The sequence below is a fragment of the Trifolium pratense genome, linkage group LG7 (genome assembly GCF_020283565.1).
Source record: "Trifolium pratense cultivar HEN17-A07 linkage group LG7, ARS_RC_1.1, whole genome shotgun sequence".
Taxonomy (NCBI): domain Eukaryota; kingdom Viridiplantae; phylum Streptophyta; class Magnoliopsida; order Fabales; family Fabaceae; genus Trifolium; species Trifolium pratense.
In genome coordinates this window covers 37,289,799-37,307,428 of record NC_060065.1, presented here as the reverse complement: position 1 = coordinate 37,307,428, position 17,630 = coordinate 37,289,799, and the positions used below count along the sequence as shown (strand labels likewise).

At 34.2% G+C, this 17,630-nt stretch overlaps 4 protein-coding genes across 4 annotated transcripts; 3 read left to right on the top strand and 1 right to left on the bottom strand.

Annotated features, from left to right (window-relative positions):
- Positions 1–508: 508 nt before the first annotated feature.
- Positions 509–5,890, top strand: LOC123898976. The gene is made up of 8 exons (XM_045950029.1): positions 509–1,013; positions 2,295–2,498; positions 2,646–3,137; positions 3,689–3,799; positions 4,558–4,743; positions 4,909–5,115; positions 5,330–5,450; positions 5,554–5,890. Exons 1-8 carry the CDS (start codon positions 597–599, stop codon positions 5,670–5,672), a joined length of 1,857 nt encoding a protein of 618 aa, XP_045805985.1. The 5' UTR covers positions 509–596; the 3' UTR covers positions 5,673–5,890.
- A 1,031-nt stretch (positions 5,891–6,921) lies between these two features.
- LOC123899762 (cyanidin 3-O-galactoside 2''-O-xylosyltransferase FGGT1-like) lies at positions 6,922–9,606 on the top strand. The gene has a single exon (XM_045950971.1). The coding sequence runs from the start codon at positions 7,746–7,748 to the stop codon at positions 9,111–9,113; it is 1,368 nt and encodes a 455-aa protein (XP_045806927.1). The 5' UTR covers positions 6,922–7,745; the 3' UTR covers positions 9,114–9,606.
- LOC123899763 lies at positions 9,374–10,401 on the bottom strand. The gene is made up of 2 exons (XM_045950973.1): positions 10,255–10,401; positions 9,374–9,968 (listed from the first exon to the last, which is right to left on the bottom strand). The coding sequence occupies exon 2, from the start codon at positions 9,955–9,957 to the stop codon at positions 9,748–9,750; it is 210 nt and encodes a 69-aa protein (XP_045806929.1). The 5' UTR covers positions 9,958–9,968; positions 10,255–10,401; the 3' UTR covers positions 9,374–9,747.
- Positions 10,402–11,752: 1,351 nt separating this feature from the next.
- On the top strand, positions 11,753–14,865 carry LOC123897673 (28 kDa heat- and acid-stable phosphoprotein-like). Its single transcript, XM_045948397.1, has 8 exons — positions 11,753–11,933; positions 13,401–13,438; positions 13,645–13,722; positions 13,832–13,915; positions 14,005–14,039; positions 14,197–14,282; positions 14,477–14,542; positions 14,633–14,865. Exons 1-8 carry the CDS (start codon positions 11,867–11,869, stop codon positions 14,665–14,667), a joined length of 489 nt encoding a protein of 162 aa, XP_045804353.1. The 5' UTR covers positions 11,753–11,866; the 3' UTR covers positions 14,668–14,865.
- Positions 14,866–17,630: the final 2,765 nt, after the last annotated feature.

The window sequence follows — 17,630 nt, the reverse complement described above, 5'->3', positions numbered from 1 at the left end:
AAAAGTTGACGTCGTTTGTGTCATTTGGTTTGAAATGCACTAACTTACTAAAATTAAGAGTCCATTTAATTTACGAAAGATAGTTACTGACCAAAACAACACATAACAAGTTTTTTTTTTAGAGAAACAAATTTTTTATTTTTTGTCTAGTTTTTTGTTTCTAATTTGTCTAATCTTATATGACACATTTTTTGTAGATAAAACACGTTCTAAAAAACTAATATGACATTTTATTTATTTATTTTTTTTAAAATAGACATTTTATTGTTGTTAATTACCAAAATGAATCCCTAAAATTAATCTAACAAACAACCAAAAATTATTAAGTCTCAAAGAAAAGTAAAAATAGTTTCTAAAAATTAACTTTTGGACAATGACATTCAGTGAAGAAAGGAATAAACTAGTTAAGTGATGTGTTAGAAGCAACAGAGTGTGCGGATAGTAAATATAAGAGAATATTTATTTGGGCCAAGAAAAAAGAAACAGAGAATCCATAAAATTCGAACCAACAACAAAGAACAAAATTTATCTCTCTCTCTCTCTCTCTCTCTCTCTCTCTCTCTCTCTCTCTCTCTCTCTCTACAGTTCCAACGGCAATGGCTTCCATAGCAACAACAACCACCACTTCACTCTTCACACCTTTCATTTCACTTCACCACACTTCCAAACTCTCACTATTCTTCCCAAATCTTCACCTTCCCAACACCAACCACTCCATCTTCACTCTCTCATGTTCACCTCCGAAGACAATTCCGATAACGGAGCAACAATTTCTACAAGCAATTGCCGATACATCAGACCAAAAGACACTCCCGTGTGTTAGAACATATGAGAATGATTTGTCTCAGCTCACTCTCGTTGGAGCTGTTGATTTCCGTCAGGCGGTTACGGCTGCTGCGGCTGATGGCGGTGAAGCTGCTGCTGAACATCTTGGAGCTGGTATGGATGCTATGGTTATTGAAACTGTTTTTCCTGCTTCTTCTAGTGACCATGGCACTGTTTCGACTCGATTGGTAACTACTTTTTCCAATTTGTTTCTGTGAATTTGTGGAATTGAAAGTGAAATTATGGTTTTGAGGTTCTTAATGTTTGAGTTTCTTGGCTTTTATGCTATTTAAAAATCTACCTATAGGTTATGTTAGTTTAGATTATATCTTTAAGTTGAACTACGAGGAAAATGAGTGGCATTATTTATAGCTGGAAAAGCATGGTATACTTTGCAATGAGGAAATAGTTATGGAAGTATATGTTTTTTTGGTTTAGTAGCTTAGTTGCTAGATTCACATGCTTTAAGTGTGGAGAAGTGGGGAATTCAGGGTTTGAACCCCGATTCCTCCAGTAATGTCCTTGATAGTTACCAACTCAGCTATACATACGGAACGTTATGGGAGTATATTTAAGGTGCAGATGTGTGTTGTTGCTGTTGCATCGCGCATTTGTGTATTTTATCACCACATGATTGTAGGCTACAATTGTGGGTAAAGTAGCCTAGTGGCTAGATTCAAAGAAGTGGGGAATCCAGGGTTTGAACCCCGACCCCTCCAGTAATGCCCTTGATAGCTACCAACTGAGCTATACTTACGGGATGTTATTATGGGAGTATAGTTAAGGTGCAGATATGTGTTGTTGCTGTTGCATCGCGCATTTATGTATTATATCATCACATGATTGTAGACAATTGTGTGTAAGTGTGGAAAAAGACTTAACCGAGTTAGACTTTACATAAATAGGTCTAACATGTTAAAACAAATTCAATGTTTAAGTTTGACCTGTTACTTGTCATAAGCTTTTTATAAGATATATGGTCTTTTTGAAAGCTTGATATGGTTGATTAACATACTTAAAGACCCGTTATGTATTAAAGTTTCTAAATATGTCATTCACTCATTTGGCATATTATATATCTTTAAATAGACTAACAGGTTAATAGGTCATTTTCTTATACATTTATGTATTTTATCATTTCACAATATACAAAATCTAGAATAATATCAATAAAAAGTTATTGAAATTTACTTAAATAGGTTAGCCTCTTATGCCTAAAAGGCTTTTGGGTGGCTTAAAACCCGATCTTTATAGCTAAATAGACTTCTAAAAGTATGACTGTTTTAACAATAATAAAACCCTGTCACACAGACACAGCTTGGCCTATTCTCATCCGTAGTTGTGGGATATGTTTGGCACACCGGTTTTGAAGCATTTTGAGTAAATTAATTTGTTGTCTTTGGTAGAGAGTGGAAACTTCTAGAAATGCCAATTTGAGGATTGAATTTCAAATGTTGTTGTTTTGGCAGTTCTTACCTGCTAGGAAAGTTAAAGAAAAAGCTGTTAAGCTCAGAAAGTCTCTCTCAGAAGATATATTTCCCAATACCACATCTAAGAATATTCTGACTATGACCTTTAGGCAAGTGGTTTTGGAGCAGATTTGGAGCTTTGACCTCATTGTCTTTCAACCAGGAGAAGAACGAAAAATGGAAGATCTTGAAAACCCGAGAGAGGTTTGGTACCTTCTCTTTCTGTGAGTTTTTTTAAAGTTTTATATCTCTATTGCTTTAGAAAATTGTAATGTCATATTATAATGTCTGTCCTGCAGGTGTCCCTGATACTGATACGTTCGGTTCTTTTTATGCATTTCATATGAGCAGGTTGCTGCATCTTTCACTCTCAGCTCATCCAATGAATATTTATTCTCCATGCTTGCAGAAGTTGTTTGCATGTCTGCTCTCCAAGGTACTGAAAGGCAATTTCTTGATAAATCACATGGTGGCAGTAGAAGTGGTTTCTTTCACTGGTTTCAAAAGCCTGAAAGGATACAATCAAAAGATTCTGCGGTCATCTTACACAAATTATTTGAAGAAGAGATAGTTGAAAATGCAAGAAGTCTATTGGATAAATATCACTCTATGAAGGATGGATTCAAGCCTGTGAAAATAAAATCAGAGCGCTTATGGTGGAAGCCTTCGTGTTATGAAAAATTGGAAAAAATTGGTGGTTCTGATTTCAGTGCTTGGACAACAGAGTATGTACCTGCGTACCGGTTAGAGATTGACCCCAATATAATGGGAGATTCAAAATTTCAGGGTTGGAAGAAGTCTGCAGAGAATAGGTGGGAAGTACTTTTGACCCACTCTCAAATGGTACTTTATCTTTTCCTTTTGCATTGACCTTTGTATTTTTAGTGATGATTTTTATCAATGCAAGTGACAATTTTATGTGATTATTTAAAAAAATTAGCCATTTGATTGGATAAAGGAAGACAAAATTGTAAATAAAATAGTTTAAAATGACTACACCAAAACTTAATATCCCCTTTATATATAGGTATAGATTATTACTAGTTGTGGCTCAATTTGTTTAAGTAAGCTTAGTAGTTTACCTCATTTTTTCCCTGGCTATATTAAAAAGAGAACGAAAAGAATATTCTAAGACCCCTAACTTTGGTCAAATATTAATGTTTACGAGTTGTGAGTGGCCTCCCCTCTTTCTCACTTCAAGTTACCAGTTTGCCGAATGATAGTGCCTTTGAAGCAGGGGTAACATATAGTCATACATAATACATGTATAAGAACAAAAATAAAGGGGAGAGGGAGACACAGCAACAAATCTTTCTTCATAATTTATGATAATATGGACTTCAATATCACACATAAAATAGATATACATTGTTACAAGTTTAACAAAATTGCAGGTTGGTTTGGCAGAAACGCTAGACATGTACTATGTGGATCCCTATTCACTAACTGATAAGGAATTATCCTGTGGAGTGGCGGCTGAGTATGTCAACGTGTCCAATAGAAAGGTACTCAAATGTCTGTTCTTTGTTCTTAAAACACACTAATTTAGAATTCAAAAGACTTATATGATAAAATTCCAAGGGAATTATCCTGTGGTGTGGCTGCCAAACTTTCCAAAGTCTGATATAAAAAAAAAGTAATTAAGTGTCCGTCGTTTGTTATTGAAGTGTTTCAAGTTTCAACTCTCATAACTGTGAGAAAAAGATCAAACTACATGCCTAGCTGCCTTTCTGTGCCGAACTTTCCAAAGTCCGATAAAAAAGTAATCAAGTGTCCATTGCTTGTTATTGAAACGTTTCAATTTTTCATCCCTCGTGTTAGATAAAAGCTCAAACTACATGCCTAGCTGCCTTTCTGTGTCACAAATTAGTCTTCTATTGATCTCCTTGTTGCTCAAGATCATGGTGTAAAGCATAGGTAGGATCTTTTGAATGTCAACAGGAGACTCTTAAGCCAAATTTCATTCTTTTCCATTTTCTATTTAGTGTTTGTTTTGTTCAAATGTACTATAGAACTTTATTTTGTCCAAGGAAAACTAAATTTCCATTTTACAAGAGAATAGCGTACAGATTCACCTAGCTGTTGCTGAGGGGAAGTATAGTTTTCTGTAAAAAAAATCTCATGCAAACAAGAGATTGTGGATAGTTCTCATTTAAAATATTCTTTAGTTATATTTTTTGCTCACAAGTTGGTTTTTTGTTATATGATGACTATTGGGATAGTGTATCCTGACATTATAGCTGTTTGGCATATTTGTTTGTAGGGGGGTTCTTTATCAAAAATATTGTCAGTCACCCTTGCAACTGGCATGTTTCTTGTAGCAATCAGTGCTCTGGGTCAATTTTGTTTGCCTCGTTTAAGCAAGGAAAGGAAACAACATCCTGTAGAACATAGGTCTCTACCGACATCTGAAGTCAACGTTATGCATGAGTTTTTGGATACAACCAAGGTGTGCTGTCTATTATTTATATTTTATTTATTAATCATATCAATTTATGCAAAAATTAGCATGCAGTTTAAAAATCGGTAAATACAGAGTTCATTATTAAACTAGCTTCTTGTATGTTGTTTTTCATTTTATGCACTTTTTCTTTCTCTTGAACATTATGGATAGGTGGAAGAATTTTGCGTGTCAACTGTTGCTAAGGTGAAGGATGCTTATGGTTGGTCGGATGAAATTAAGGTAGAAGATTTTATCGGTGCCTGGATTGGAGAATTACCAGCCTACATAAGAGGTGAAGGTATTGATACACTTTCTACTTCATCAAAGGATATAAATGCAGATGCAAAAGTGTCCATGCAGGATATTGCTAGTTACCAGGTAATCCATATTTTTTGAATATTGTAACTTAACACACTAAATCCTTGATTTCCATGTTTTTTATTTGTTGCAAAGGTAAAACGCGACTAATCATTAACTTTGTGAGCTATTGAAGTCTCCTGCACATGGAGGAAAATTTGTCTCGTCTTGTGTCCTGTTTGGTTTGTATTATTCAACTTATGTTTTGTTGCCCTTACATTTGTTTGAAATTCAGGTTGTTTTCTCTAGCGAGGGGAAGATAGTTGGTTTTCAACCCTTGAGTCGGGTGGCGGTTAATCAGTGGGCAGATAATCCTCTGGCAAGGGAGCTGTATGGAGGCAAAAAACTTTCCCCAGGTAACTTCAAATTGCTTTCGAATTTCTATGCTTAATGTTTTAGCATAAACTACGTCTACTATTGAAGCTGATAACTGAGATCCTCTTGGATTTTATCAAGCAGGTATCATTGAACCAGGTCTCAAGATTCTCCTTCCAAAAAAAGTTACTGTTGTAGAGTTGCTCATGTCAGTTAAACCAGATGCCTATTTTGCAATGGCCAGGCCATATCATTATCAATGATCATTTTCTTGGTAAATATATTCAACAATGCTAGAAGTTTGTTAGACCTTAGTATAGTGGTTTACCAATTAATCCTAAAATTCTAGATTTAAGGTTTTATTTCACCATCTGTGAAAAAAAAAAAAGTTATATTCCCCCAAGTTAAATTTTGTAAGGCACTAGAATGTTATTACATGAGTTGATTAGTTTTTAAAACAAGTGTCCTAAATCTTTTGGCATATTGTTTTTGTGAAAAATTTAAACCCCCCTCCACATATTTTTTTTTTCTTCATTAATATAATATTGTAACCATTCTGTTTTGGTTTTTTTACTTCCAAAAAAGTCAAAATATCAATCATGAACTAGAAAGAATGTTGAAAAAAACATAGGGAGGAGAAAATGTATATATCCAAAAAGAAGCAAATAAACTTAATTATTTTGTTTGAATACGATTTTTTTTTAAGCAAATAAACTTAATGCATTTCATTCAACACCAAAGATTCAATATAAAGAGGAATAACATTAACATATTGGTGACTAACCCATAAAATGGCTGCCCTTGTAAGGGAGTGAGCCGTCGTCATATTCGCTTGTCGCCGAATAAACTTTACCTTAAAGTTGGACAAAGAAAGTAAACTATTCTTAATGCTAGCATGCGAACCAAACTCAGAGACTCCACCATCCTTTAACTTGATGCCATTCTTGAATTATACTTTCTTGTGAGAGAGGAATGAAGACAACGAAGCATTTTTCCTCCATTAAATAAACTAAATATTATAATGTTATATTATAAACTATTTTTTAGAATTCTAATCTAAATTTTAGCATAAACAATGATTTTTTACATGATACTAAAATTACTATTTTAAAATAAAATAAAATAAAATTCATTGCTGTGTTTGAATCTAAGGAAAATTGCATTGACCTCCACAAGCTTTCATTAATTGACACATATTCTCTCTAGTTTTCAAAATGCACTTACCTCTTGCGTGAGAAACAATCCTCTCATGTTTTTTCCTCAAATTTTCTCAATTGTTATATTTTAGTCGTTGACCAATTACTAAGGGTGTGTTTCCATCATACTTGTGTCTCTTTCTGTAATTCACCAAAGAAACTGAAATGAACACACTCTTGTGCTATTATGAAACATAACCATATCTTTCAAATTGCACATACCAAATGTATGATTGTACCTCTGTAAGTGAAAAGTCTAAATTGTCATATGGTAAACGATAGTGAGACGTAAGTGCCACGAGAAAATGTCCGATTTTTCTTTTTTACTGAGTGTAAGGATGGTGAGTGTCATTTAAAGAGATTCCTAGCGAGGTCAATGCAATTTCCCCTTATATATTGTTTTCATGTCAAGAAGACAATTGATTTTAGTTTTCAAACTTGTTCTTGTATTTGGTCATAGAGTGTTAAAAATTTTTTTTCCCCCTTTTCTATTGATTAAATATACTTCAGAACGCAAACTAGAGTGAACCAAAACACCAAAAGAATGTGCATGCATATTTTTCACTAATGGTTATATTATTATACTATATTAACAGTAACACCAAAAGAATGTGCATACATATACTATCTGATTTTATGGCGATATTTTGTGATTTTGGATTTTTATTATTATGTTAGTACTTTTTTCTAACAAAGTTTTATGTTACTTGATGAAATGAGTAAATAAAAACAAGAGAAGTGATACCAACACTTTCATAAACGATCATCAAGTTACAAGAGAACCTGTACTCCAATTGAATTCGTTACACTGATATCTTTGAATCTATAGATACTTTTCTTAATTTACTTGTTCTCCTTTTGTTATTATTGTGATATCTTAATCGCCAATTTTCTATAACTAAGCTTTGAAATGAGAAAGATTATGACAAAACCACTTCTAGAAGAGTGGAGGGAGAAAGGAGAAAGGCATGGGACATAGAACTCCGTAAATTTCATGACCATAAAAAAACCCCGGCTTTGTTTAAAATGATAAATGCATGAAGCCATTCACATCCCATAGTTTCTCCGCTTCATTTCTCAAACAATAACATTCTTGTGGTTACATATTGTTTGCATAGCTTTGATTCCTTTTTATCTACCATGGGTGCTAACATCTTTCATGTTGCAATGTATCCATGGTTTGCATTAGGCCATCTTACCTCATACCTTCATATATCTAACAAACTTGCTGAGCGCGGCCACAAGGTTTCATTTCTCATGCCCAGAAATACTATATCCAAATTGGAGCATTTGAATCTCCACCCAAATCTCATCTCCTTCATTCCAATCACCATACCACATGTTGATGGCCTCCCTCTTGGTTCTGAAACAACTGCAGACCTTCCTTTCGCATTCCATTCCCTTCTCATGACTGCAATGGACCTCACAGAGCCTATCATTGAAGATTGTTTAAGAAAGCTCATACCCCATATGGTATTCTTTGATTTCACATATTGGTTACCTGCATTAGCGTGGCGATTTGGCATTAAGGCTTTGCATTATTGCACAATTAGCCCTGCCACTGTGGGGTATCTAATAAGCCCAGAAAGAAAGCTCCATGAAAAGTCATTAACAGAAGATGATCTGATTGACCCTCCATCAAGCTTTCCAACATCAGCTATCAGGCTACAACCTCATGAAGCAAGACGGTTAGCCACTGTAAAGGGTTATGGTAAAGGCATTTCGTTTACAGAGCGTCAATTGATATCTTTCACCAGTTGTGATGCTATTATTTTCAAAACTTGCAGAGAAATGGAAGGCCCTTATTGTGATTATCTTGAAAGGCAAATGGGAAAGCGGGTGTTTTTGGCAGGACCAGTTTTGCCAGACCCACCAACCTCTACTTTAGCGGGGAAATGGGCGACTTGGTTAGGAGGTTTCAAACCAAAAACAGTGATTTTCTGTGCCTTTGGAAGTCAATGCATTTTGAAGAGTAATCAATTTAAGGAACTGTTATTGGGTTTTGAACTTACAGGAATGCCATTTCTAGCTGCCTTGAAACCACCTATAGGAGCTGAAACAATAAAACTAGCTCTGCCTGAAGGATTTGGCGAGAGAACAAAGGGAAGAGGGGTAGTTGAAGGGGATTGGGTTCAGCAGCAATTGATCCTGAGCCACCCATCTGTAGGTTGCTTTGTGACTCATTGTGGATCTGGGTCATTAACAGAGGCCATGGTAAATGATTGTCAATTGGTACTCCTTCCCCAGGCAGGAGATCAATTCATTAATGCTAGAATAATGAGCGGAGATTTGAAAGTAGGAGTAGAGGTTTTGAAAAGTGAAGATGGACTGTTTACCAGGGAAGCTGTGTGCAACGCAGTGAGAGTTGTAATGGACACTGAGAGTGAATTGGGTCAAACGGTGAGAACTAATCATGCTAAATGGAGGGAGTTCTTGCTCAGTCAGGGGCTGGAAAATTCCTACGTGGATGATTTGGTTCAGAAGCTAGACAGTTTGCTCAAGTATTGATTCAGAAACTACAAAGTATGATGAAAGAATACAATTTGATGATAATCACATAGATGAATGTGATATATATATTTTTGTTTTGGTTTGGTCGTGTATAAGCTGAATATTTAGTATACAAAAATTATTCTACTGATGGAAAGTCTATGCTGAGCTATAATTGATGACAGTTGACACAGAATTTTCATAGTTTTATCATATCTCAATTATAGGATATATTTTGTGTTTCCAAGTAAAATAAAGACATACAAAGGCTGAAAGTGTTGTAGCATAATCACAATCTCAAACTTCTTAAAAGCACATGAAGAGACTAAAATAATCACTAGATGTGGTAATCCAATTGAAAGCCGTTACTTGCTCTTTCAAAGTAAACATACATCAGTACATCCCGGTTAATACCTAAAAGTGTTGCTAAGAAACCGAACATGAAGCAATAGTACTAAATAAACTCACAAAAAATTCAGCTACTAAAGATATCAGTTAGTATGAATTGAAACGAAAACATATCTGCGGTTTAACTAGATATACCAAATATTACCATGAACAAAAACTGCTTCATAACATGACCATTTTCCTTAGTATTTTATTTTCGAAAAAAATTGCATGAAATACAAAGCCAAACCTCCCTTTAGAAAACTCATTTCTTTTCAGCGGCCTCTGGATTTTCTAACCCGTAACGACGTTTGAACTTGGCAATCTGTCCCAAACTCTCAGCCATTTGACGCTTAGCACGAAAATGGTAGACTTTCCCAACAGGGTGAATCTTTGTCATCATCACAGTCATCAATCTACCCGTTTGAGTAACATAAGATATCCATTGCATCTGTGGGTGCAATCCTTTCTTCATTTCCAAGCAATCTAAAACCCCATCACCAACACACACATTTTATCAAACACCTCGTAGGCTAATAAAATTGAAAACAAAATTAAAGAAAAACCCCAAAAATTCACAAAATTAAAGAAAATTACTTCTGGGTAATAAAATTGAAGACAAAAAATTGGCAATGTTATTAGTAACCAGTTGAAAAGAAAAAATCCACCAATTTCCCCCTTTTTTACGTGCAATTATAATTAAACAAAAAACTGAACTTTGGAGTAAAATTGAAATTTTTATGATAAACAGAAGAAAGATTTGTGAACTTACTAGTAGCAATATGAGAATTTGTAGCAATGAGATTCAATTCAATTAGTGAGCTTCGATTTTCTTCGGAATCACTGTGTTGACAGAATTGAAGAAAAGAAGAGGAATTTGATTGAGGTTAAACGGCGCCGTTTAACTCATTTGGGCCTATTATTTGAATTAGTCCAAACAAAATCAACGCTATAAGTTGGGTTGTTGCTATTTGCACTCTACGTTTTTTTTAATACTAAATTAAACTCTTACAAAAACAAATACTAAGCGAAGAAAGACAAGAATAAATCGTGGTCGTAGATTTACCTAATTTTTTTTAATGATTTTCCCTAAGCACAACTTTAGTATTTTTTAAATGATATACATTCCGTACTCTTATTTTTTGTGTACAAACAAATCTTTCATGAAATATATCGGTGTTCTTTATAAATATACTTTGTACATAAAAGTCATACTTAAATTCTAATGGCGTGATTCCATTCTCAGTCTAAGACTATGCTTTAAAACATAAGTAATTCGATTTTATTTACATCGACTTAACTACTCCGTCCTAAAATAAAAAAATTTGGGACATCAAATAATTTGTGAGGTCCATTATTTACTGTTAACCATTTTCAAAATTCATCCTTAAACCGTACTACTTTGTGAGGTCATTATAAGGTGTATCTATATCCTATAGCTTAAAATTTGCCATTTTAAAACAGAGATGATGGCCAAACAAGAAGATTATATATTAGGACAATTTCCTAAAAATTTGCCATTTTAAATTTACGATATTTTATTTTATTTTTCACATGAACTATCATATGCTCAGAGAGGGTAATGTTTGTGCTAACTTCTTAGCTAAGTTTGGAGCAGTCACCCTGAAGCCTATTCTCCTTTAACTACTCCGCCTTATGAAATGAGTCTTCTCTTGCTAGCTGACGTTAGTGACACTTTTTTTTCTAGATAATTTTCTTGAAGCTTTTGTTTCCCTCATGTACCAATTTTTTTTTTTTATAGAAATGGTTTTAATGGAATTTTTACATTTCTCAAAATAATAAAAATTAGTGTTTAGAAAACAACTAATCTTTCAAATCTTGCACACCTCAGCTTCTTTTTCATGTATGTATATGTATGACCATGTATTAAACTCAATAATTTATGTAAAATACTTATAAAACTGAAATAATTTAATAAATAAAAAATTATTTCAATATTAAAAAAATAATTAAAATGTATAAATATACATAAACATATATACACTTTCATTACAAAATCCGTATCAAATTGTCCGGTAAATAGACGAAATGATAGGTGGAGGGATCTAAGTTCAAATTCTGATCATAATGTCCAACCTAATAATTTCAGCATTTCAACCGGTTGAAATAGAAACCGGTTGAAATAGAATTGGTGGACAAAATAATTATTTTTTATCAAGCATGATAGATTAAATATTTGTATATGTTTTTTGTTGAATGAATATTCTTGCATGGTTACTACGCTATTAGGAACAGTAAAGCCAAAGGGTATCATCAACTTTTGTTGTGAAACTACAAACTTGAATAGAAAGAACGAAAATTTGATTCAAACATCATTGTTGGTATCGTCGTAGGTAACATAGCATTTGGTAGAAGAATTCAAAATGGGAAGAGGAAAATTCAAGAGCAAGCCCACCGGTCGCCGCCAGTTTTCCACCCAGGAAGACCTCCGTAAGTCCCTCCCTCCACTTTTTGCTTTCTGGGTTTTCTTTCTTTCATGCTAAACCTATCACTTTTTGTTGCAAAATTTGATTTTTTAGCTAAAGGTACTTTTTTTTTAATGCTTTGTTATAGCAGTAGTATAATTTTTTGTTTGAGTTTAGTTCAAATTACTGATCATTTTGTGTTGAGTTGTTTTGTTCAGTTTTGTACTTTTTGTGTTTGATATTATTTCTCTGAAAGCTACAAAAGTTGAAATAGAAGTGAGTTGGATAACTGCAATTTGCTGAGATTGTCATTTTTTCTGTATATGGTTTATGTGAATTTCCATTTAGGCTATACCCTGAAGGAGAATAATCCTTAAACATCCTGTTTTTATTGATGCAACTTATTAAGAGTTGTTAATCATTTCAAAATTAACCCACTTGGGTTGGTGCATTGGATTGGCTTGGGACCTGGGAGTGTGCTCCTCTTGAGGTCTGAGGTTCGATTCTCTCTGGCGCCAATTTGGGTGGGCTAATTTAGCTTCTTCAAAAAAAATCATTTCAAAATTGGATTATATTAGAGACAAATGGCTTGTATTGTCGACAATTCGACATGCGACTGAGAAATCAGATAGGGACTAGAGTCTGGACACCAGTTATTTAACCAGCTCTAGAAAGTGATGGTGTTGTCAATTGCAGATTGCTAAAAGCAACATTGCTATAGCGCTGCTATAATACGAAGCATGAACACTCTTCGGATTAGGCGTGTCCCGGTGTAGGACACCGACACGACACCGTCACTTATAATTACATTGAATTGTGTCATTTTCTCAAATTATTATTGGTGTCGACGTGTTAGTGTCAGTGTCTGTGTCGTGTCCGGTGTTCGTGCTTCATATTAGCGACTATTTTGCATCACTTTGTACTGATAGCATATTGCGGAGCAATAGCGACTTGTTCAAATTCTTCTATGCTATAGTATTATACTGTTATATTATACCACTGCTTTAGCTATTATTTGACAACACTGGTGGTGGTGATAGTAGATTGTAATAATGTTAGTTTACACATATTAGTAGGTTTGATAAAGGGAAATGTGAGGAAGTGCTTGTATAATGCCTGTATTTGTTCAAACCTATGATTGCTTTGATTAAAGACTATTTTTGTTTAATGCCAGATCTTTTATCTTTCTAGTGACTCTAGTGGCTGAAGTAGTTACATATCAGCAATTCAATGTTTGTTATTGTATTGTAATTTCTACTTACTACCAACCATATCCCATACATAGGTCTTGTCCAGTATCAAAATATTACGTGCAAGGATTAGTTATATTATAACCCAATTCTCTAACTTTGAAACTTTGCAGAAGTAAAATTTCTCATAAATCTTTTGGCTCCCTAGTCCTTTCTCCTCTAACGAAAACAAACGGAAAATTGGTGTTTCTTTATCATAGAAAGAACTACTGAAAACTTAATGTTTCTTTTGACAATTGCAGTTGCTGGAACCTCTACTCGTCCTCGAACTTTTAGACAGGTTTCTTTCTGCATCCTTTCCTCTTGCCCCTTTAGCTCCTCTCTCCTCAAACATGCATGTGATCACTCACTTGCAGGATTTTTTGTTTATATTACCTATAATGACTATTGATTTTTATATGGATATGGTACATATTAAGTTGTTTTCCTTTTTATTTACACATCTTACTTTGTTTTACATGATCATTCTCTTCACAACCTTATTAGAAAGAAGCTGAGAATGAAGAGGAACCTGAGGTAGTATCTGGGGATGAATCTGGAGAAGAATCTGATGGAGAAACCAAAGTCAGTATCTTACAATCTCTGCATTAAATAATTTTTTTATTTATTTGTTTCTATGGTCTGCTCCAATCTATATGAAAGTGACTGTCTTGCTGATACTTAATGTATACAGAAGAAAAAAGGAACTCAAGGGATTATTGAGATTGAAAATCCTAACTTGGTAAAGCCAAAGACCTTGAAAGCTAGAGACGTTGACGTGAGTTCAACTTTTCATTTTTGGTCATTTCATAGACATTTTGACAAGAGTTTGGAAGAATAATGTTATTTTCATGTGGATACATACAGGTTGAAAAGACAACCGAACTTTCAAGGCGTGAAAGGTTTGCTACTTTTAATTTGCTTCTTCAAAGGAGTTTTACAAATACAAGCATGCTCTTAAAGAGGGTATTGCTTATGTTTAAAAGGGAAATAATGAAAGCGGAACTTTTATATCATCATGTTTTCAGAATATCTTCAAATTTTCCTTCTTATTTGCAGAGAGGAGATAGAGAAACATAAAGCTCATGAACGCTATATGAGGTTGCAAGAGCAAGGAAAAACAGATCAATCAAAGAAGGATTTAGGTACAAGTAACTTCGAAAATTGTCTGTTTTAATTTGCTTCTTATAAAGCTATTATTTATTTTATCTTGTACATTTGATATTATTACATTTGTAAACTATTGATTGATTGGTACAAAGCATAAGTTGCACGAGTTAAACCAAAATCAACACGCTTAGCTCTTAATGTTTGATTTCTTTGTTGACTTGTTGTGCAGAACGATTAGCTCTTATACGTCAACAAAGGGCAGAAGCTGCAAAAAAGAGAGATGAAGAGAAAGCTGGTAAGCTCTAAAATACTGTTTAATTTGTTCTGATTGTTCTATTCAGATATCCAAAATCATGAAACTGATTATTAAATAAATCTATTTCAGCCAAAGAGAAGAAGAAGGCTGAAACACTCAAGTGAATGTCGTGTGACCTAATCTTACTCCAATCAGTAGGATGAATATATTATATACTCTCACTACTCTTAAATATTGTGTCCATTTAGCTTTATAATGGATCGTATACGGCGATACCATTCCAAGTCGGTAACATGTAATGAAACTATCCCAGCATCATGTGGCTTGAAATCTTTGATTAAATAAACACTTTTCTTCATGTAGATAGCATCATGTCATTACTACATTCTAATTTCTAAAATTGCATTCCCATGTTTTCTTCAACAATAATGGTGATAGTTATGGTCCTATTGGCAATGTATATCTGCTGCGCTTTTCTCTGTGTTTGTTGCTATTTGTTATTTGGTGTCTTTACAAGTAGCTGCCCTATTGTCATTTTCTAATGCAACACAGACACCTCCTTTCTAAGGGATAGTGTGTCTCACAGAAAGACATCTCATCACTAGTATTAATGTATCCAATGAATCTGAACCTGCTTGCTGCACATACAGTTTTCTGTGACAATAGAGTGCAAATTTTCAACTCATACTAATAATCATGTGCTGCATTCATGCCTGCACAGAGTGCATGGAGTTGGATCACTTTTTCATGTGTGAAAACTGAAAAGGTGCTAAATACACACAACCCACGACTGTCCATGTTCCAACCTAGGACTAGTGGGGATGATTGGCTAACCAAACCTCTATCACCAATCTAACTTCTTCCTCTCATAAATAAGTTCAATGTGCTGTCCCCGTGAGTTTAGCTCCGTTGGTAGGGACATCGCATTATATATGCAGGAGCCGGAGTTTGAACCCCGAACACTCCACTTATTCACTTTTAAGTCGAAATTTCTAGCCATTTTGAGAGAGAAATCCCCTTAAATAATTGAGTTGTCGAGGTGATTTGGCGGGAAAAAATGTTGCGACTGTAACAAAATGTGAGAACTCATCATGATGCGTTGATCTTTGTCTATTTGATCACATGGTTGCACGTAGAACTTTCAAATTACTCTGAAGTAGATTTGGGCCTAGGAAGGCCCAATTTAGATGGATTTTGACCCAATTCAAAACTAATAAATATGATGTTTACTTTTGCCACCCTATTACATTTCTCACGCGCTCTACGAAATTATCAAAATATCCTCCATATGCTACTTAGGTAGTGGATACCCCCAAAAACACTCTACCTTTATAACGTCCGCTACTTAAGTAACAGAAAGGTAAAAAGGGAAAAACGTAGGACGCACGAGTAACTGATAGAGTGACAAAAGGAAAAGTCAATAAATATAGCAAACAAAATACATCATTGTAATTGAAAAAGAATTACAACTTATATGATATTTTTAATCACAACTTACACACAATTAGCTTTATAAAGGTTTTGAGAAATAGTATTAGTAGGTTTGACCCCATCCTTTTGCCATTATATTTTTTGAAAAAGAATTGGTACCATCATCAAAGTTAAAAAATGGCCACTTGATGTAGTGTTCACATAACAACAACTAAAAAAAGAGAGAAGGCTGAGGATACATCATACATACATGATCCAACATGTTCCAAATTAGTGGCTTTCCTTTTCTTAAGTATACCATGTCTCTGTCCACATAGCCATCCAGTAAGGACATTCATAAAGTCAATGTTCCATTTTCTTTTCTCAAGTACCAACTCTATTGTTATTGGGAGACTTTTAGTTTTATGTGATAAAAACAAAGTAATTTAATTTCGAAATGAAAAGTGACAATATATGTCACAATTAAACTCTTTCTCAAGGCAAATATTAAAGACAAAAGAATTTTTTTGTACCTCCAATACATCCAAGATGCATTGCAGTATACTTAATGGATCCACAAATATTTTATCTACTTAACAAAATAAAAATTTGATTAACGAAAACAAAAGAAAAAATAGTTGAAGAGTCATGTAAGTACAAGTATACTATGCATCCACAAATTTTTATACATTCAATAAAATAAAAATAGTTAGAGTCATGTAAGTACAACTTAAATGGTAGAAGGTTGTAAGAACATTTGATATGTTGAGGTACAAATTTGAATCCACAATTATTAGTCTCGACCTCTTGAACTAATAGGTCTTCCTTTTGTCATACATGCCCATTAGGTTATACTATGAGATTACTCCCACATAGCCCATTCGTACAAATGTGTGAAGTCCAAACGTGCTATACCTATGCAACTCATACATACAGGGTGCGTGAATTTTGGCCTCTCCTTGGTATGTTCCTCGTTCGTACCAAACATGTCGCATGATGATATCACATCTAGGGGGACCATAGCTTCATCTTCGGGGGTTGTCTGTGTAGTAGCTCAGTCTTGTCCTAGTCAAACTTTACATTAACTTGAAGGGTCCTTTTAGGTTTGTGCACTCCTCCGAGGCTTAACATGATCCAAATGATTCTTTTTGCTCGATCTTGATCCGAATGGTCCTTCTTGCTCAACCTTGACGACCTGCATGGTCAGCCGAGTGGATTATGACTTGATCAGTTTTCCAATGCTCAGTCCTCGCCTTGATGGTTGACCGAGTATTTGCGCAGTGTCAATGATGTATTTGAAACAAATTAAGTGAATAATATCAATTGTTTATTTCATATCAAGTCCAAACTTTAAAGACGAATCTTAATTAAATTTTTTGCAATTTTAAAGATCATTATAAAATTGAATATTTACTTATAATACACTAAAGAAATTGTAATCCTTCTGCTTCTAAAAAAGAAGCTTCGTTTTCTCGTAAAAACAGAAGAGGAAAATGTTTCACCAATATTTATGTCTTGTTTCTTAGTTTTTGTCTTTGTACAAAACATGATGTCTCCTTGGCATCCACTTTCGGTTGCCGTTCTAACTTTGCTCTAATGCAAAAGCCTGTCCAAACATTGTTCAAGCTTTGAATATCACATAATCCATCTCCATCACTTTTTTTTATTAATTTTGTATTCCTCGTTGACACTTGTACATAATACGAATATTTGAACA

Coding starts and splice junctions, on each gene's coding strand:
- LOC123898976 (XM_045950029.1), top strand. CDS start 597: ATGGCTTCCATAGCAACAACAACCACCACTTCACTCTTCACACCTTTC. Junction 2,499..2,645: donor ATCTTGAAAACCCGAGAGAG/GTTTGGTACCTT, acceptor TCATATGAGCAG/GTTGCTGCATCTTTCACTCT. Junction 5,116..5,329: donor AGGATATTGCTAGTTACCAG/GTAATCCATATT, acceptor TTTGAAATTCAG/GTTGTTTTCTCTAGCGAGGG.
- LOC123899762 (XM_045950971.1), top strand. CDS start 7,746: ATGGGTGCTAACATCTTTCATGTTGCAATGTATCCATGGTTTGCATTA.
- LOC123897673 (XM_045948397.1), top strand. CDS start 11,867: ATGGGAAGAGGAAAATTCAAGAGCAAGCCCACCGGTCGCCGCCAGTTT. Junction 13,916..14,004: donor TGAAAGCTAGAGACGTTGAC/GTGAGTTCAACT, acceptor GGATACATACAG/GTTGAAAAGACAACCGAACT. Junction 14,283..14,476: donor TCAATCAAAGAAGGATTTAG/GTACAAGTAACT, acceptor CTTGTTGTGCAG/AACGATTAGCTCTTATACGT.
- LOC123899763 (XM_045950973.1), bottom strand. CDS start 9,957: ATGAAGAAAGGATTGCACCCACAGATGCAATGGATATCTTATGTTACT.